A 20051-nucleotide genomic window follows, 5' to 3' on the forward strand; every position below is an offset into this window, starting at 1 on the left:
GAGAACAGGGATATGGAATTGAAATTGTCAGAGATTAATCGAGACATGAGAGGTCCGCTGTATATAGTAAAACAAACCAACGAGCTTGTCAAATGCTACGACGTCCCGCTCAACAGGAAAATGCGGGGAAGAAAAGCGTCCCGCAAGGGTCCCGCCGCTAGCTCCCGTAGGCCGGGGGTAGGTTGGGGATACCGAACCGATAATTTGAGCTTCTTCTACCGCGAGAATCTAGTTAAAGCTAATACTGTTGCTCTACTGCCCAGGAGCAAATTGCCGTACGCTAGGTAGTTGTTCGTGCATCGTGTCTGACTATGTAGTAACTGTTTTCATCTATCGGCGCTGAAGGAGGACATGGATTTACTCGAACCTGAGTGAATGCTGTGATAACTCAAGATCCGAAAAGAATGATGTGAAGTGTCAATATTCCGGTATTAAGACATACTTCCGTATTTCCGAGAAACAGTGTGGTGGCTGAATATGACCGCGAACAGGCCAACAACATCAATCATGACTCTATGACTCTGACTTGCTGTCAGACACGAGAGCGACATGATTTGCCTCATGTGGAAGATTGGTCGGCTTTGTCTTGGCGTCGTCTTCGGATCCTTCATAAGATAACTTACTGTCAATAGTACCCTTCTCAGAGACACCCGAATATTTCTGAGACGCCACCTGCTCCAAGCCGTCATCTTTGGCCCATAGTGCATACAGATCATCGGGGAGCATTTTCCTTCTCTGGGCCTTCTCGATCACCAACTTGTCCTTTGGTGGATTGTACCGAACGGTTGTACAACCGCCGCAGCTCTCAGTCTCTTCGACGATTCGATGGAGTAGTGCGATCAGTTGGATGATATCATTCTTGTGAGCTTGTTCCCATTCTTTTACTTGGATAGCGATATCTTCCACTTCCGGTGTAAAGAATCTTCCCCGTTGATGATACGCACGAACGAGATTCGGAGTTTGAGAGACCCAAAGCTGGGCAGCAACCTCTTCCAGCTCCAGGGGTTTATGGATCACTCGAGTCTTGATCTCCAAAGTTGTTTCACGTGGCACAGCCTGTCCCTCTCTCTTGATGGTCAACTTGGAAAGAGTGGATGCCTTGCCCCCAGCTGTTGTTTCTGGCGAGAAGGTCAAGGAGCTGAGCCCGCTTACGAGACTGTCTCCAGTTGTAGGCACATCACCAACGAAGCCATCTGTTTCATGGCGCACAAGTAAACGCAAGTCACCCAGTTGGTAGGAGATGATGCGATGGTGGCCGGTGCTATCTTTTATTTGAGAGATGGTGTATGCTTTCTCAAACTCATGGCCAAAGCCACGGAAGTCTTCCGGTCCAATGACTTCGTGGGTCTTGGTTTCATCGCGGCAAAAGATTGCAGTATGAGCAGCCATCTCGATCCGGATAGTGAATGGTTCGAGAGGTCCCTTAGCCAAGGAAGGGTTGACAAATGATAGAAGCTTTCGAATGTTGTTCCTGTCGGTGACAACATCAACCGAGTTCAAATCGAATGAAGGTTGCTCGATGCAAAGCGAGCGGAATAGCGGTTCCAGAGGGCTGTCTGGATGACGGGCAGCATTTTGGGCGATGTAAACAAGACCTCTATCTTTCTTCACCTGTCGGGGACCATTTGGGGCGGACCACTGAGCGGGGCTACCCGGAATAGCAATGGTGGGAGTGGGTGCCTCAATCCAGTTGTAAGAAGCCAAGTGCTTTACATCAGTAATGATTGCCTCTTGGGAGGTAGAAGATTCCAAGTCGAGGCGGGATATCTCCACGGGGTCCTTGGAGTGGAGTTTAGGGTCCTCCATGTTTGAGAAAGCAGCTGAGGATAGATGGTGTAGGAATAGAAAGGAGGGAAACAATAGGGAGAAACTGGACTATCTTCATATTAAAAAGCGGTGAGTTGGCTTTCCATTTGCAATGGCAGTTGCATGATACTAAAGCAGAGCAAACGCGACAAAGGAAGGTACAAACATCCTGCTAAGCAGGCAATAGGTGCCCCGAACAAGGCAAGGGAAACATGAAGAAAGCACCATCCATTTATATGCATAGATTTATCCGCCTGTCAGGATTGTCATCATGCTAGAAATAAAAAACAGGTAATGCTAATCCAGAATGTGCGAGCCGTTGCAGCAAGCAACAAGCTGCATGCTCATTGGTACATGCATCATGCATCTATCTCATTCTCTACATCAACTTCCAGGAGGAAAAGACTTTAAAAGGCAATCTCCAAAGCACTGAGCGTTTAATTTCTTCGCTTATGAACAATAGCCTTTCTCAGTTTTATGCCACGATGATTTGAGAAGCTTTTGAGTTTGGAATGCGGGACCTGGGGTACATAATGCGGGGCTACAAAGAGGTCCCGCAAACTGCCGGTCCCTCAAAGCTTTCCCTCTGCACCATCCACTCGCACTAAAGCAGCCTAAATCAGTCAGACCATTATGCCAAAGACACGGGGTCGGGTCAAGCGACAGCGAATATGCCCATGGTGCTCATTGTCATTCTCGAAGGAAGAACACCTATCTCGCCATATTCGGTCGCATACCAAGGAAAAGCCGTTTGGTTGTGTGACATGTGGCAAGACTTTCAGTCGCCAGTCAGTAATTCTACACAATGCTTTGAATGAAAATGTGTATCTGATGCAGCTTTAGTGACTCCCTTCTGCGGCATGGCAGAGTACATTCTACGGAAGGCAAGGATGGCCAAACTTTTGACATTAGGACCTCATCTCTAGAAGCTTATGGGAACTCGGATCAAATCCTTGGGGGTTCTCAATCGCCCTCTGTTGAGAATGATATGGATCAGGTTCCATCATTCCCAACCCATCAAACACCAGCAAGCTCCCTGTCACCCAGTCAGCATGCTGCTGCCTCTCACACCCAAGCTCGTCTGCCCGTATGGCTTGAAACAATCGTGCAACCTCCAAAGAATGCCCAAAGCCAAATCAACGCTCAAGCTCCTTTATTTACACCACTGGATAACATCTTCGATTCCAGTATAGAAGATTCTCTGCATTTCAACCCGTATTCTCAAGTTCCCACATGGCTTGCAGACGAGCATTTCGACCTAAATGCTTTGAATTCTTCGGTGATGGCAAGCACGCTTGGATTTTTCTCACCCGACTACACAGCAAATGAGGACAGCACCGATATCACAATACAAATACTGGGAGAACCTCATTCAGAGCGCAAGGAAGATCAAGTCCGGCAACTATGGTTCACATATGTTGGGACACATAAGTCTGGCTACATCACACCCGAGGCTACTCAAGAGCAAGTCGAACTGGACGAGCAATACCGACAAACGCTGTCGCAGAGGCTTCAACAACGTGTGCCAACCGAGCCATTACCATCTACGGACTTCTTGGTGAGTACACAATTACACGCCCTTAATCCCTACCTTTGCTTGGATAGAATTAACAGGATCGTAGAATCTGTGCATTCAGCTATTTTTCACACGATTCAATCCAATCTTTCCAATTGTACATGCACCTACATTTCGACCTTCGGCAAAAAGTTCTCTTCTACTGCTGTCTATATGCTCAATAGGGAGTCTTTTCGTAGGCTCCAACTATGCTGTGACTCAGGGATCTATCATTTTCGAGAGACTCAACAAAGCCATCCTAGCCTCGGTATGTCCAAATGTCTAGTTTACTCTTATTGTGGATTAGATCCACTAACCGTTCCTAGTGGGAGAAATATCTCCTGAGCGGAAAGGGCGAGGCACTTGCAATGACACAAGCTGCCCTGATTGGACAAACATTCGCCATGCTTTCAGGGGTAGGTTTCCGTGGAAGCCTGATTATTGGGCTTGATCAACAACTTACCTACCAGACAGAAGCCCAGAAACCTGTTGATCGTGCAGACATTCCATGGTACTGTCGCTACTGTAAGTCTGGACCACCATGGGCTTTTTACGTATTGATGAGCCTAATGATGCCGTTGTATAGTGGGCTCGAATATACAAGATGTTTAAGGTTCGGCGGGCGACGGATTATCTGGAGGCACATCTTCAGACCCGTAGCCCAGAAGAATCATGGAGGACCTGGGCCCAGTCGGAAGAGCAAGTTCGGTAAGTGGCTCTTGATCGGCATGAAGTGATTTGCTGACACGAGGCCCTACCCGCAGTCTGGCAGCAGGTCTTCACATTCTTGACACAGAGATCTCGGAATTGGTCTTGACGCATCCTCTCCTCCAGCATGAAGAGTCCTTGCTGCCTCTGACCGGAAGTCATGAGCTGTGGGTCGCTGCGAATGCCGCCCAATGGAAGATAGCTCTGGGCCGTCAACAGGACCGCTCAAGCTTGAATCAAGATAACTCTAATGCCGTTGTCGCGGAATCTGGCACTTTGCCGCTCGATACTGGACTGCCAGATGGATTTCAACGGTACATTACGCTGGAAGGGATCAATGCCCGTATTGCAGAGACAAGAACCTCCCACATTGCCAGAGATCAAAACATGTCCACACGATTCGAATATCAATTGATTCAATTCTTCGACCAGTACCTTCATGAGAAGGAAGACTCCCCTACCAACGATCCATTCTGCCTCGAGGTACTTTGGCACTCAGCCTTTATCTCTCTTTTGGTTGACTTTGATCGACTCGAACTTGCGATTGGCAGAGAAGGATTCGAGGAATCAGCACTTTATCGTCAATATGCTCACCAATGGGCTGCTTCCCCTAATGCGCGCCGTTGTGCTTTACACGGGGCAATGATTCTCCGAAAGCTTCAAACTACCCCGTTAGGAATGGAGCCGGCGATCCATGTCCCTAGGGCGTTGTATCGGGCAGCTACCGTGTGGTATGCGTACTCCGAGTACGGGCTGGATGTCGATCCTAGCGACCTGGCAACACCGCCCACTGCCAACGTCGAGTTTCCCGAATTTTCCCGGTTAAAGATTAACAGTCAGGCTCTCCTTTTCGAAGCGAATGGCTATCGAACATCGAGACCAAAGACCTCGGAGTCTAGCACGCTCTGTGGACTTGTTGACCTCCTCCACCGGATTGGTCACTGGGGCCTGTCAAGAAAATTTGCGGAGCAATTAAGTTTTCTCTTAAAGGAGACGCAGAGTTAAATAGTGACCTAGCGAAGTATGTATTGACTCGAAGAAGGTTGGAAGGTTAAATGCTAGCCCCCATTTCCACATGATCAGACGGGTCTCTAATATGTAAATTCGGAAAACGCCATGCTCGATAAAGTTTGTCCTCCCAGCCTTTCCCCTGGGTAGCCCAACGGCCCAAAGTCTGGATTTCGACCGCCCGACGCCAACTCGCTGGGTTGATGTTTCCCTACCCCGACGCTAGACTTGATCAGGGTTAGGGCCACTCATTTTCGGGTTGGAAAACACTATTCCCTCAGAGGAAGCTCGGGAGCGACACTTTTCGTGTTTCAGAGTAACAACAGCACAGTAAGCTCGTGGAAGAATTGAGTAGTGTTTAGGTCGACGTAGATCACCGCGCGATTTGATAGTGGCAGGTATAGATGGCACCTTGACGTACCTATAGATGGAAGATGACAGCTACAATTCTTTTCCATGGGTCCCAATATGATCGACTTTCCAAGATTCGGACAATGCATTATCAATCATCCACAGTATGTCTCATTTCTTCTTCTCCACCCTGCAAGTCCCTGATGATTCCAGGCATTCGGGTCCTATTCTTCTGCGAGAAAAACGCCAATAAACAAGCCACCGGAACTGATTTTGACGCCCTAGGTTTTTGCAAGCGGGGGCTGTGCCCATTCGGGAGGCCTTGGCCGTGTCTAGTGGATCAACATTGGTCGTCAAGCCGCGCCAAGTTCGACGGCGCCCACTAGGTAAATGCTCCTTCCAGTCTCCCACGAGAAATGACCGCCTCGGCACTCAGAAGACCCATTTCCTTGTGCACAAACTGTACGGCACCTGGCTTTTCGGGCTTTACGGCGTACGCGATGCCATATGCCCGTTCGGCACGTCAAAAAAGCTCTCCACCGGTGTAAAACAGCCCTTTAAGATTATGATTGACCTCGTTTGAGGCTCGTTTTGGCAAGTTTCCACACAACGATGTTTCTGTCGATCACTTCTGATGATTCGCCACTGCGTGGACCAGGCCACTCGCATCTTGGCTAGATGCCGCCCCTGAAGACTAGAAAATCTCAGTCAGCAGTTGGCACTTTCCAGGCCGCGCTAATCAATGGCCTGCAGCTCAATTTATTAAATCGTTCTCTTCCCCACAAACCCAGTTCCGCAAACGCAAACTTTCCTTCATCCTGTCACACACGGAGGACAATCTGACAGGATGTCGGACGAGGATCAGAGAGTCCTGGCGGTCAAGACGGTTGCGGCTGTCTTCATGCCGATAGCAACCATAGCGGTCATGCTGCGCTGCTATGTACGTGGATGGGTCGTGAAAGCATTTGGTTGGGATGATGGTGCAATGGTGTTCGCCGCTGTAAGTCCATCTTTGTTCCTCTCATTGAGAACATGAAAAATTCATATTGGACAGTTATTTTACGTCATGTTTTCTGCTTGCATGATTGGTGGCACACTCTATGGCACTGGCCGGAAATTCGAGCACCTTACAGCACACCAACGAGTGACAGCAATGAAGGTGAGCAAGAGTGATGACAGAGACGAGCCTGGATTCCTTGCAAACCCGAGACTTACCTAACAACATGATAATAGTATTGGTGGCTCTGCGAAGTTGCTTATTGCTTTGCTTCCATCGGATGCAAAATCTCTATCTGCGTTTTCCTTATGCGAATTACCGTCAAACGAACCCACATCTGGACCCTCTATACAGTCATGGTCCTCACAGTCCTCGCTGGACTCGTCTTCTTCTTCCTTATGCTACTGCAATGCAAGCCGCTCTCATACTTCTGGACCAGAACCGCCTTGGATCCATCGATTGAAGGCTACTGCATCAGTATCAACATCATCATCGTCATGACATACATCTACAGTGCGTTTGCTGCGCTTTGTGATTTCACAGTTGGCATTCTGCCTATTTTCCTGGTCTCCAAACTTCATATGAAGCGAGAGGCGAAATTAGCTGTTATTGGCATTCTGAGCATGGCTTGCGTGTGAGTATACTCGGTCCAGGTTATCGAGATATGAAGCTGACCATCTTTAGTGCCTCTTCCGCCGTGATCATTCGTTTCCCATTTGTGAAAACATTTGCCGATGAGGACTTCCTCTGTACGTAACCTGCTGTCCTTCGGCATTCTCGGGTTGCTGCTTGGTTTACTAACATCCTTCAGATGCGACTTACCAAATTGCTGTCTGGTCTAACATCGAGGCTGGGCTAGGTATCACCGCTGGTAGTCTCGCCACGCTCCGACCCTTGCTCCGGCAATGGCTTGGTTCCCGAAACGACTCAAGATATCCTTCTGGGTTTCCCAACTCTGGCCGTCTAGGCGCAAACAGCAACTCCCGACCGGTGCCACTTGGTTCGGTGGATGGAACTGGGCAAAAGAGCTTGAGGCCGGATAAATTGGCAGTCATGGTGACGAATATTGAAAGTCAGAGGGATACGGAGTTGACATGGGGCGGCTCGACTAGCCCCAGCAGCAGTGAGGAAAGACTCACTATGGAGCAACAACTCCCGACCTCAAGAAAAATGGATATCGGCATCCATCGGACATTCGAAGTCACACAAACTACTGATGGCTATGATGCAGAGGGTTCTCATCGCATGGCGAGGGAACATGTATAGTCTGTACTGAATAAATATTATGAATCGAAATATCATGCCCAAAAAAGCATCCTCTTTATCACAGTATACTTTAATCATATCTCTAGACACTGACCCGCGGCTTCAGGCGTGTTATTCAGCCATATTGCCATTACTTACAGAGGAATGCTTCCAAACCCAGGATAATTCCCCAGCCTTGCATTCTTGTATTCGAATCTTGCTGCGCCTATGCTATGTACAAAGACATGATGAACATGTTCTTTCTCTGGAAGTCTTGATATCGTGACATCGACGCTAATTTATCTATTTTTGGGTTCAGCTTGTCAAGGTGGAACGAAGGAGCGGTGTCGCAGCATCTGTGCTTCTGCCACAATAGGAAAGATCATCGAGGGGGCTTCACAGATTCAAATTTTCTCTGGTCATAGCTCTCGCGCTAGAATTTCTGATTTTTCCCCCTTTTTTTCACGCTTATCTGATTCCCAAAATTAGCCTTATCACCACCTGCAGATCTGTAGCTTCAGTAAATATGGCAAGGCTTTGACAATCGAGGCATAGGTGGCGGGCCTCTACGCCTTTAACGTTAGACTCGATATGAACCTCCTCAATTAATTTAGAAATTTTTGATAAATGGAGCCTCGCTTGGCGAGTCAAGGTGTTGATGGAGACCCCTGTTGTTAATCTCAGGCTCAATTTATTGCCGAGCCGGCAGTCGTAGGGTGGAGCATATTCAGTATGTACTCTAGTACTGTCTCACGTTTTATGCACTTGAGAGATCTAATTATTCCGAGGAGAATCGAATGGTGAGCCACACAAATAGCAACCCAGATAGGATGCTGAGGTTGAAGCGTTGAGAATTCGCACTGTGGCTGGACAAGAGCCAACATATTTCTGTTCATGCGCTCGCCCGTCTATCACACTCGGTATTGATTGTTGCAAAAAAAGTCCATCTTTTCTTGCTCGTGAAGGATTGAATGGCTTCCAGATATCCAGACAATAACTGCTTTTGGCGAGGATCTTTTCCCATTCGGCGATCTGCACAGATCAGCTATACCTGGATACTCCAAATATACCCTTGACAGTGAACAATCAAGTCATCCTCACAGATTTTCTACTGGCTTGTGAGCAGTATTTTCATGTTTTTGATGCATAGGATAGCTCGAACAATTCAAAGAGTCGCAGTAGCGTCACAGGAGCGTGGGCGCCGCTGAAAGCTCAACCGTCGGCTAGAGTTTTAGCCATCGCCGTCCTCACCGCGCTCTCAGAGTAGGCATGAAAGAGTAACTCACATGATAATCAACACAGAAATGACTGTATACCCGCTTAAACCTATCGTTGAATCCTTATAATATGGTTTCATCATATCAATGCCTATTTGCGTAGCTGCTGCTTATGTAGAAGGAGAAATTGTTTGATAATTTTTGCGGCTCGGTGAGTTTCGAATAACAGTTCGCGCTCGGAGTGATTCGATCACAAGATGTAAAATGCTCTGTACAACCAACCCTTAGAGTTAGGGGCAAAAAAATCATTGATCCGTTTATGAATTGAGTGAACTCTTAAATCGTGAACTAAGCGAATAAGTTTCACAACATCTATGCCCGTCATGACACGCTACAGAGTGAAGTATCTTGAGTGAAAAGTTGACCTGGTATTCATTAACTAAGAATAATTAGAGTCATCGGATCCTCAAGATTGGATGGGGTTTATGACGGACGATAACACTTAGATCACTAGCGACCACTAGTGACTTGGACCTTGAGTTTTATCAGTCTTTATTGTGACAGCCGTCAAGATACACGACATGTACTACCTCGGCCAACTCGACTTACATAGCTCATTCTGTTTTCCTTGGAGTGTGTATATAGAATGGAGACTTAAAAGACGTCACTTTACGTCTACAAACAGGAAACAGGTAGATTTAGAAAGGACGGTAGGTCAATCTCTTGCAATATATGAGATCTGGCTCAAAGAAGGCAGGATGTCGGGAAGGCAACCACGGCCTCTATAGGCCATCGAATAAAGGCGGTAACCTGCATCCTGCAGAGAAGCATCAGGAAGAAACAGGAAGGTCCCGCAGAAACGAACAAAGGCAATGAATGAAAAGAGGAGTCTCCATCACAAGACTTTATCCACCAATCTATCTATCGCGGATGCCCTCAAAGATCCCGAACCCTTCGTCACCTTGTTTATCCCTGGAGGTCTGAGCATGATCCACCTACTAGATGATCCCATGCGACTTCTCAAAGCATTCGATCTCATCAACACACGGTCCTGCCATACAGGTCTCTCTTGCACACTGAACCTCCTCCCGGGTATACACCTGCACAGGTACAAGCGTCCGTATCGAAAAAGTCGACCAAATTATCTGGCAGATAGGTTTGCCCAACGATTGGTGTACTGGCAGATCCGTTTAATGCACGATAGTTACAAGGGCTTTGATCATAGCCCGTAAGTGTGAGATCCGCTGGATCCATTTGCAGGATAGGCAAATTGAAAAAGCAATCCGGATAGCCATCGGTGACGTTTGGCGGTGACCCTCCAACAATGGCCCCGAAATAAGATCCTGTCTTGTTTTGACAAGCTTCCGAGGAGAGAATCATTTTTTCGATGTCAATGTCGTAGTCATCCAGTGAGTCGAGGGTTGACTGAGAAATTGCTATGCCATCACCCCATCCATACTCGCATGTATCACCACCAGGCCAGCCGATCGAGTAGCAGATGTTATCAATGAGGTAGTCACCTGTGTTTGTACAATCATCGGGCTCAGCACTGAACTTGATCACGTAGTGGTCTGCTGCTCCGAGCGCTGCACCAGCAAGAGCTTGTTGGATCGTTGAGTTGACCTTGGTTGCCATGGATGCCCAGTTGACGGAGTCGACGACATAGATGGGCTTCATGTTGTAAAGGAAATTGGCGACAGTGGTGTTGTAGGGACCGCTGATCAGATATGAAGGGTACGTGGTCAAGTTGCCAGGGTAGATGAAGGCGTGTGTGGCAACCTGGGTGAATGTAGTCACAGCAGCGCTGTAAACATTCTCCATGACCTTCTCCAGGATTGCTTCAATTGTGGACTCATCGGGCAAAGTCTGGCCATTGGTATCTAAGAGACCCCAGAAAGTGTTTGCCATACCAACAGCCTCGTTCAGCTCGTCATATCCTGACACGGAGCCCAGGAAATTGCCTCCGATGTCAAGAGCAGATCCCACATCCGAAAAGAAAGTGCCCACGTTGAATGCACTTGACGCCTTGGGAGTAAAGTTCGATGCGATGCTGGGAATTTCAAGTGTTGCAATGGCTGACGCGGGTTGGAACGCAGCATAATATTGCTGGAGGTTGGCGTAGAAAGTAGCCGCGATGATCTGCGCCCACCAGACTTCAGGAGGAGTTGTTCCGTCACTGCAGTCAGAAGGATTGGGCATTTCGCAAACCCCTGTGGGAAAGTCCATGCAACCCTCAGTATTGTATTTCGTTCCTGTCACCGAGTCAAGCCAGTTTTCCACGTCCGCTGGAGGTAAAGAAAGGTTAGCGTCGTCCACCAGAACCAAGGATTTTTTACATACCATCATAGCCGCTCAATACATAGTCAATATATGTTAGACCAAGATTGAGGTATTCAGACATCATTGCAACCTGAGTCGTGTTCAGTGGATTTGGCGTCATACACTGGCCAAGACTCGAGAGACCGGAACTCTTCGAGATGGTGCTCCATTCTTGATTTAGCTGAGCCGCATCGTAGGGCGTGAAGGTCTCTAGATCTATGGCCCATTCAGTGGTACCGGCAAAATTCAGCGATTTGTAGTACGACGCACGGGTGCTTTTGGTCGTGCTGGTCATGTATCCCACCCACTGAGTCTCGTTGTACACCAGGATGTCAGAATCACTTCCTGAATCGAAAAGTTTGGTCGCACTGGGGTTATCGCTCAGGATTTCGTTGATTTCAGCGTTAGCAAGATATCCTGCCGTGCCAGTACATTCACCAGCTAGGCCGGCAGCATCCCACGTGCATGATGGGCCAGTGCAGCCCTCCGTTGTCATTTCAAATGATCGGCCGTAGCTAGAAACGCCCACTGTGACTTTCTTAGCCTGAACACCCGCCTTGGTGATCATGGCAAGGGACCACATGGTTTCTGTCAAGTTAACGTGGGAGAATAGGCAGTCGCCCGCTGAACAACCAGGCTGGGCCCAGGCATTTCCAAGGTCCCATGTTCCGTGCAAGTCGTATGCCATGTAGACGATGTAGTCAACAATTTCCGAGATGTTGGCAATGGGGAATCCTTGAAGATAATAGAATGATGCTGGAGCAGCGATCGAGATCGATGAGCCCGGCAGCTGCTCTCGCAGGTCTGAAAGGAACGCCAGATAATTCGTGCCATCATCCGCGCTACCAGCAGGAATGCCTTTGATATCGGGCTCTCCGGGGTACTCCCAGTCAAAATCGACACCATCAAGATCATTTTCAATAACGAAAGAGACAATTTTATCAATGAGGGTGCCACGGTTAGCTTCAGTGACACCGTCTCTGAAAATTGCATATGTATCTGGATCAGTTGAGAAGTCCCAACCACCAAAAGACACAATTCGCTTGACGTTAGATAGCTCTTGGAAATACGTAAACTGCTCTTCGGCGCCCGAAATATCGATTTCAAATTCGGAGCTGATGTTGGCGAATCCAAAGTGAACGTGGGTAAATGAATCGGGATTGATGCTGAATGCGTTCATGTTGAGACAGGGCCGGTTACCATTCGTAGCCTCAAAGTACCCGACGCTCATATAGGATTCGGGGCCAGAATCATTGTTGACGATGTCCGTTCCACAGTTGGAAACGCATCCGTTGGAATTAGGAGGAGAGGTTCCTGGGGCACCTGTCGAAGCCAATGTGCCATTGCAATAATCGGGAGTTATTCCGCATTGGCCCCAGGCGTCACAACAAGCGTTAAGAGGACAAGGATTCAGCAAGGCCCAATCATTTGCGTCGCTAGTGCCACTGAAATCGGTTCCAGGCACCTGCGGTCCACAGACAGCATTTGCGACTGCAGCAGGCAGTGGAGAAGTGCCTTCAGAAAGACAAATTCCTTGGTTGAGTTGCAAGTCACCGCAGCCGTACCAACCCCATGTATCGGTATTGTATTCTTCAATAAGATCCTCAGTCAAATCATACGCTGCAGCAAGGTAGCTGCAGAGGTCGCCGGACTGAACCCAATGTGTGTAGCAAGTTCCGTTGGCATATTCAGAGGGAGTGTAGTCGGGCAAAGTACCAGATGAGCAGCAGACGTGTTGACCGGCTTTCAAAGTTGAACATAGGTCGGAACCTGGATTGTATGTGGTAAAGTCGGCAGCATTAATACCACACCTTGTTGCTAGTTCTGGGCAGCCATCCCCCTGGTTTACCTGTATGGTAGAGCAAGTGGCCCGGCGGTCAAGATAGGATGGCTGCTTCAGTTTTGGAGACCTAGACGAAATGGTGCCGTTTGAAGATGGATAAACATGTGAAGAAACATTGTGGGTAGACCACACTGAAGCTTGAGATTGTATACTCTCAGCAAGGTCCGAGATGCAACGGCCGTTGCTCCATGTCTGGACGTGACCTTGAACGGCAGAAAGGTCACCAGTCAAACTCACAGCAACACCGATGGTGCTGTTGGCGTCTGAGCCACACAATTGAAACACAGCATTTGCCTGATTGCTGGACTCAAGATAACTGATTGTTGTTTGAATTGCAACCTGGATGTTTCGAGGATCGGAAACACTGCCGCCCACATAAACTCCTGCAGCTGTGTTTCGTGCAACGGCAAAAATGGAGCCTTTAAGACAGTTCCCAGTCATATAGGTTTGGATGTCCCCAAGAGCATCAACTCCTTGGTTTGACTCTTCAGACGAGGAGCTAGTTCCAGTGATCCCTACCTCCTGGGTAAATGCCTGTTTGGCAACACCTCTGCACGAGGTTCCAGTTTCGACATCGGAGTGAGATATGGATTGAAGGCCAGAGGTCAAGCATGCGCGCACGGTAGGATGCGACAGGCTGCTGTTCAATGGCTTATGGATTGTGAAATCCAAGAGCATCGTTTGGTTGCATTCCGCAACCTTGGATGGGGAAGTGTACAAGAACCACTGACCCGAATTGTAGTCAGAGCATGGATCAGGACAGATGCTGGGTCTTCCGAGCCTTTTTGTTTCGACAATGCTGCTTGCTCCCTGCACAAATGGCAGAGCAGTGACCAGTGTGGCCACCCACAGGAACCGCATTGTTGTAAAGAATGGTTTATCAATTTGAGAAATGATGGAATGGTGATATCTTATGCAATGGAATAGAAGAAAAGAGTGACAGGTTGGGTAGAAAACCAGGTGAGCAGCCCCGGAGGCCAGAAGGATCGATTACTTGATTCTCTCCCTTGGACTTTTCTATGGACACTACAACCATAATTATACCTAAGTCCTAATGATCAGACAAGTAGACTTGTGGGGAGAATGACATTGTAGAAGTCCGTAGAATCCATATTCGGAACCCATGAATTTTCTACATTGCCCCTGCACTAGTACGTTTAGTACGTTCGGTACGAGCTCGCCCCCGGGGCGGCCCCATTTACCTAACATTCATTTCAAGACCCCCAGAGCTGAAATAGTACACGTTAAGTGACAATTTTCGAGGAATCTAAGAAAGACATGCTCCTTTAACCTGGCCCTACCACAATTGAGACCGAGTGAAACTTGGTATGGAAATCTTGATTGAAGTTTGCCAGTGAGTAGAATTTGATCTCTGCACTTACCACCACTTACCACCACTTACCATAATATGAAGTCCATTACCTCAGTTTTGGGTTTGAGTCCAACACTCCGGCTAATGCCCGCAAGAGGGGCCGGGAGTTCATTACCGGGAGTAATTTCGCGGTAGTACTGTCCCTTTCCCAGTAGGAAATATCTCGGGTTAGTTTATGGAGTACACCGGGTACTGAGGACAATAAAGTTGCTTAGCAAGGGTTAGCGTCCGGTCTCGGCCTCCCCGTTAACTAACCAGCATACCCCTAATAGAGAATCTCGAGTCTGGTTACGGAGTACTCCGTGGAAGACATTCAAGATGCTTAGCGAAGCTTAGCTGGCGGTATCGCTCTCCCCATTAACCAATCAGCATACCATTAGTAGGGAGGCTCGCATTGGGTTACATCAGCTAGGATATTTAAGATGCTTAGCAAAGCTTAGCGCGTGGTAATCTGCAGGGTTGCTCTCCCTTATCCGTGCCGTAGACCCACATCGCTCCTCTCTGTGCGTGCGGCACACATCCTTGAACTACTAAAATATCGCAGTCCTTGGTAATAGCTTGAGTGGTAGACCCACAGAGAGAAACGATCTGGGGACTTACAAGGTGAGGAACTGGAAGGAACGGATATCTCCGTGGGTATACTAGTACATATCGCCCTGATTGAGAAGTCCACGGCCTAAATCGTCTGTTAGTTGGCACTATGGGTGACCTAAATCATTTCTTGAACCAAATGTTGAATACTTTATGAATATATAGAATATATAGAATATAATTTCCAGTTTCTGTGGTTCATTCCAAATTAAACACGCACGGCGATCCTCATCCGGAAACAAACGGACCCCATGGCCTCGGGAGCTGTGATAGAAAGAGGCCGTCTGCTCGCTGGGCGAAATTCGAGTTGTTTGATTTCAGAGCCAGTAGAGTACATAGTCGCGAGATTCCACCAATCGGCCCTATGAAACTGTAGGATTCTACAATCATACAGACTCTAGCGAACGAATTTGCATTAAGCGGACTTTTTAGTGATAGATCCCAGTTAGACCCTCATTAGACGATGTCTAATCTTCCAAAATACTACAACTCCGTGAGGTGAATTGGTTTTAAAGCGCAAGATTCGCGTACTCCATGCAGCCATGTGAAGCTGGTGAAGGAACACTAAGGCTCGTACTCGTACGTGGTCGGGGGCGGCGGAACGCACGGATACCTCGGAACTGTAGAATCAAGATTTGGAAGCTAATTTCCACAAAACACAGGATGCATGAATCTAGTCTCGATTTTGCACGATGCCTTGTACCTATCCCTGGAGGGACTTAGCAAAGATGTACGGTTGAGGTTTCAATAATGTCCTCGATGCTGAAATACTCAGAACCCCTACGTTCTAAAACATTGGCAGGTAATATTCCGGGGGCCAGCCATAGCTCGTCATTATTATCCAACCAACGACATCTGTCATCTGTCCCGCTTATCGTTGGTGTCAGAGGTGCATTATATACCACAAGGAGGGTTGTCCGGGCATACCAGAATTAGTCTAACAACTACTGAGCAAGTGATACCGAATTGAACAAAATTGTCGGTTGGAGTCCTAGTCGTAATCTTAGAGATCAAGCGACATCACGCTATTCTTGTGATGTAAACAAACAGATGACTCTAGCCATTCACCTCACGCTTTCACAGTCGCAAAAATCTCATCAATAAACCCGGCAGCCCTTCTATACGCCTCATCTTTTCCTTTTGCTGGCTTTGGCGGGAATCCACTCTTCAAATCCACAAGTCCATGTCCAGCACCTTCCACAAGAATCAATTCTGTCTTGACTCCAAGTTTCTTCAGTTGTTCATGGTGATGAACACTCTCTTGGTCTGGTACAACTTCATCTGCCGTGCCGTGCACCAGGATGGTTGGCGGATGACTTTCAGACACGAAGAGCTGGACGAACGCCGGCTTTAGATTCTCGGGAATCGCAGCAGCTCGCTCCTCATAGGGAATTTTATTGAGCTTCGCACCCAATCCAGGTCTTCCTAGGCAGTTATCAAGGAAAGTTCCATCGAGCTCCCAGCGAACTGTGAGTGCAAAACGATTGGACATCATGCCTTGTGTTGGCTTATCCTCACTCACAACAGTCTTGTCGGCGAGTAGCCTTGGGACATCGTCGAGATCTACCAGCTTGGCGATGGTGGTAGGTGGTCGGCCGACCGTCCAGTGATCAAGAAGCCAATCTCCAGCAGAGCCATAAGCTGTCATGAGGACTGCTGGTTTGGGGTCGGCATATATGCATGCTGCACGGGCAGAGAAAGCGCCGGCTGAGAAACCTGTAACTGCTATCCGATCTGTGTCGAGTGTAACAGATTCCGGTAAAGCATACTTGAAGTCCTCCGAAGCGAGGAATTTGAACAGAGCCTTCGCATCCTCGATCTGATGCAAAGCAGTAGTTGGATGACACAAACGGTAATCTGCACTGATAAAGATGTAGCCTTTCTCTTGGCAGTTATCTGCAGGGACTTTAGGTCAATTTTATCTGATCGATCGCAAGACCGGAATGTCGATTACAGCAAACATACCGTGCAGCCAAGTTGGGAAATTGAAACCGCCACGCCAACCGGCAGTCATTCCTCCTCCATGGTAGTAGATTACGGCGGGCAGTCTTCCGCTAACGGTCCTCGGCAAGAAGTAGTCGAACTTGATATTGTGGCCATCAACTGTGGAATAGACTAATGTTTGGCCTCGAGGCGGAGTAGCTTGCATGTCCATCCTTGGTGATAATACGCTGTTCGTTTATTGTGATGAAGGAAGAGGAAATAAGGAAATCGATAGCCAGGGCATAAGAGCGGGGTTCAGTGCACTGTCGCGACTTCCGCCATCCGGGTGAAGTTAATGCCGGGATGTGGAGCCGAGAATGATTCGATGCATAATTATCTATCTTCTCTTTAGTTGTTAGAACGCAAGAGAAGCTGCAATGGTCCTACCTCTATGGAAAAAGCAGTTGTTTACTATTCAACTCCAAGTTAAGATTTATATCACTCTCGAGGGATAGTCATGGATGATGGGTGGTTGATTATTATGGGAATGTGAGGAAGCCATGCGCGGCGGCTCAGGGACAGCAAGTGAAATGCTTGCCAGTGCACGAGTACTCTGATGAAAATTGGATTCAAGCTAAAAATTTGGTTCCAATGTAGCAAATAGTTCATGCGCAAGTATACTTGATGGACTACCTTAAGATGGCAAATATGTGCTTGTGCTCGGTAAGATGTTCGATGAAGCCTGGGTGAGACCATAGTATCCACCATATCGCTGCTATAATCTCCAGTCTGAGAAAACAATTATGAGTACATCAATGTATTACTAGAAACAAAGGAAATCAGACCATCTGTAGTAGTGTTTGGATTGGCACTGGTTGTTGCTAATTTCCCCATTATCGCGCACTCCAATGTACTTGCTCCAACAGTCTCATCGTGCTCCGATCTCGCATCTCTCTCATGTATCTCTTTTGCTCAATGGACATTTCTTGTGCTGTTTGGTAATCTCGAAACCCATTCGTCGCAATGTAGTCGAGGGAATATCCGATAAAAACGGCAACAACGCAGCCAAGGATAATGCAGAGAACGTAGACTGAATAGAGGCCCTCTTGAGAAGGAATTCTTGTCGGATACTAGAATTCTGTCAACAATGCTGATCAAGTTTCAACGTTCAAAATTCTCGGTCAGCCCTACTTTGGCCGCTGGTCACCTTCTTGTAAATATTGGTGCAAGATTCCAAAAGTCAAATAGCCTTCGTTTTTCCGATGGCCCAAATGTTCTTCAACGTAGGAAATTCGCGTTGATCTTAGGAGAAAATGGCCAAATCCTTCGCGCTCCCAGATGACCCATCATTGTAATCTTCAAATTTCCTTTTAACTAATGTGCTAGGAAATATCCCCTTTCCTTTCTCTTCACAAGTTCAAATTCACAGAATCTAAAAAATGTATAGGCGACGTCAAGAACCCGAGCGAGCCAATCAACTGCCCCATAATTGGTTGCCAAGACAGTAAAGAGCAAAACAAAGTCCGTGGGGCTAATGATAAGCTAGCATGTATAAAGCATTCTGTTGAATGGAGATGTCAGTCAATGACTGATCGCTGGAGCAGGCTCGACTGAGGCGGGTTTCAAGGAGGGGTTTTGCGGATCCAACAGTAGTAAGTTGCCAAGATTACGGAAAGACTTTGTCGCTTACAGGTTACTACTGGCCGTTCGGGACTGAGAAATAAATTGAGATCGAACCAGCATGTATCTAGAGCCAATCAAAGTTTCTTCTTCACAACGAGAACAACTCCATGGGTTGCACCTTTTATCATTTCCTTGCCCTTTTCCACACCGGCCTCATGTAGCAGGCGCTCAATTGCCCGCCGATAGATCTTGAGAACATCACGTTCGGTACCAACTGTCTCGGGATGGGCCTGGTGCCATCGAGTCACGGGGCTACCAGTGGCCGTGATCTTCTCAAACATGTCCATGTTCACCTCGGGGTTGATGGCGTAGAAGTCGTTCTCCATACCCCAGTCGTTCCGACTGGATAAGGCTTCGTCAAATTCCTTAATAGGAGTCGCCAGAGTCCAAGGAAGGGGTAGATCACTATATCGGTTGCGAGTGAGCCAATTTCCCGGGACGAAATATGGCTCAAGATATTCTTCCTGGATACGATCTATCTCTGCTTGGATGGCAGCTGCATTGGGGACTGAGGGGTGTATGCCCGTCCGGCCACTGGTCCACAAAATCACGCTGCCGCCGGGTTTAAGTACACGGGCGGCGGTTGACCAGAAATGAGGCATGTCGAACCAATGCGCCGCATTGCCGGCAGTGATCAGGTCAACGCTAGCATCTTGGATTGGTGGAGATAGGTTTGTTCCAAGGTCTTCGGCTGTGGACAAGTCAAAGCGGATGGGTTCGGCCGTGGAGGTGGTACCTCCCAAGGACCGAGCAGTGCTGACCATCCCCTCGGATGGATCCAATCCGACAACATGAGCGAAATGCACGCCGAGCGAGCGGGCCACGTTGCCTGGACCAGTACCAACATCTAGGAGGGTGTCAAACTGGCCTTTTGTGGCGCCATGCTGGTCAATAATGAACTTGTAAAGAGCAGGGTGGTAGTCTGGGCGACCGGCAGCATAAGCCTTTCCTTGCTCTTGATTATATGAGCTGAAAGTCTTTTCGGTTGTAGTGAAAGATGGTTGAGACATGGTCAACGAACTGTGCCAAGAATCAGACTAGGTTGTAGATCTCTAGCGCCGAGGAGCAGAAATGCTGGGTTCAAGTACTCGTCGGTGTTGCCAAAAATAAGCCCGAACCCCGTATTCCCTTGAAGGTATAGCGGCACCTCGTCCTCTTGACTGTCGGCGGAATCGAGTTTCAGAATCTCCGAAATAGGCTAAAGATGTCAAATTGGAAAGTGGATATGTTCTCGGTCGGTAGGCCGATCGGATTTCAGGGTGAACCCCACAGTTTAGTCAGGCCAAGGCTCGGTGAAGTACGCTTAGAACAACTATTGTATTTGCCTTCATATATGTCCAATGAGTCAGAACAAATTATCTGCTGTTCCAAAGTCCGATCCTTGCCCCAAAGCATTTTCAAGCGCGCCCCGCTCGTCATCATCCACCAGCGAA

General features: G+C 48.0%; 6 protein-coding genes across 6 annotated transcripts; 2 read left to right on the top strand and 4 right to left on the bottom strand.

Moving 5' to 3' along the window:
• Positions 1 to 513: 513 nt before the first annotated feature.
• On the bottom strand, positions 514 to 1806 carry N7458_003199 (uncharacterized protein; the record flags this gene model as incomplete). Its single annotated transcript, XM_056906582.1, is given in 2 exon segments — positions 514 to 605; positions 624 to 1806. The coding sequence occupies 2 exon segments, from the start codon at positions 1804 to 1806 to the stop codon at positions 514 to 516; spliced, it is 1275 nt and encodes a 424-aa protein (XP_056770689.1).
• Positions 1807 to 2439: 633 nt separating this feature from the next.
• On the top strand, positions 2440 to 5074 carry N7458_003200 (uncharacterized protein; the record flags this gene model as incomplete). The annotated part of the gene is made up of 7 exons (XM_056906583.1): positions 2440 to 2594; positions 2650 to 3364; positions 3429 to 3629; positions 3688 to 3777; positions 3836 to 3886; positions 3948 to 4069; positions 4126 to 5074. 7 exons carry the CDS (start codon positions 2440 to 2442, stop codon positions 5072 to 5074), a joined length of 2283 nt encoding a protein of 760 aa, XP_056770690.1.
• A 1201-nt stretch (positions 5075 to 6275) lies between these two features.
• On the top strand, positions 6276 to 7691 carry N7458_003201 (putative integral membrane protein; the record flags this gene model as incomplete). The annotated part of the gene is made up of 5 exons (XM_056906584.1): positions 6276 to 6428; positions 6483 to 6587; positions 6662 to 7059; positions 7110 to 7174; positions 7237 to 7691. The coding sequence occupies 5 exons, from the start codon at positions 6276 to 6278 to the stop codon at positions 7689 to 7691; spliced, it is 1176 nt and encodes a 391-aa protein (XP_056770691.1).
• A 2234-nt stretch (positions 7692 to 9925) lies between these two features.
• N7458_003202 (uncharacterized protein) lies at positions 9926 to 13910 on the bottom strand (the record flags this gene model as incomplete). Its single annotated transcript, XM_056906585.1, has 2 exons — positions 9926 to 11172; positions 11228 to 13910. 2 exons carry the CDS (start codon positions 13908 to 13910, stop codon positions 9926 to 9928), a joined length of 3930 nt encoding a protein of 1309 aa, XP_056770692.1.
• Positions 13911 to 16081: 2171 nt separating this feature from the next.
• On the bottom strand, positions 16082 to 17161 carry N7458_003203 (alpha/beta hydrolase; the record flags this gene model as incomplete). Its single annotated transcript, XM_056906586.1, has 2 exons — positions 16082 to 16908; positions 16978 to 17161. The coding sequence occupies 2 exons, from the start codon at positions 17159 to 17161 to the stop codon at positions 16082 to 16084; spliced, it is 1011 nt and encodes a 336-aa protein (XP_056770693.1).
• Positions 17162 to 18692: 1531 nt separating this feature from the next.
• On the bottom strand, positions 18693 to 19628 carry N7458_003204 (class I SAM-dependent methyltransferase; the record flags this gene model as incomplete). Its single annotated transcript, XM_056906587.1, has 1 exon — positions 18693 to 19628. One exon carries the CDS (start codon positions 19626 to 19628, stop codon positions 18693 to 18695), a length of 936 nt encoding a protein of 311 aa, XP_056770694.1.
• Positions 19629 to 20051: the final 423 nt, after the last annotated feature.

Source organism: Penicillium daleae, assembly GCF_028827525.1.
Source record: "Penicillium daleae strain IBT 16125 chromosome Unknown utg000002l_segment0_segment0, whole genome shotgun sequence".
Lineage (NCBI taxonomy): Eukaryota > Fungi > Ascomycota > Eurotiomycetes > Eurotiales > Aspergillaceae > Penicillium > Penicillium daleae.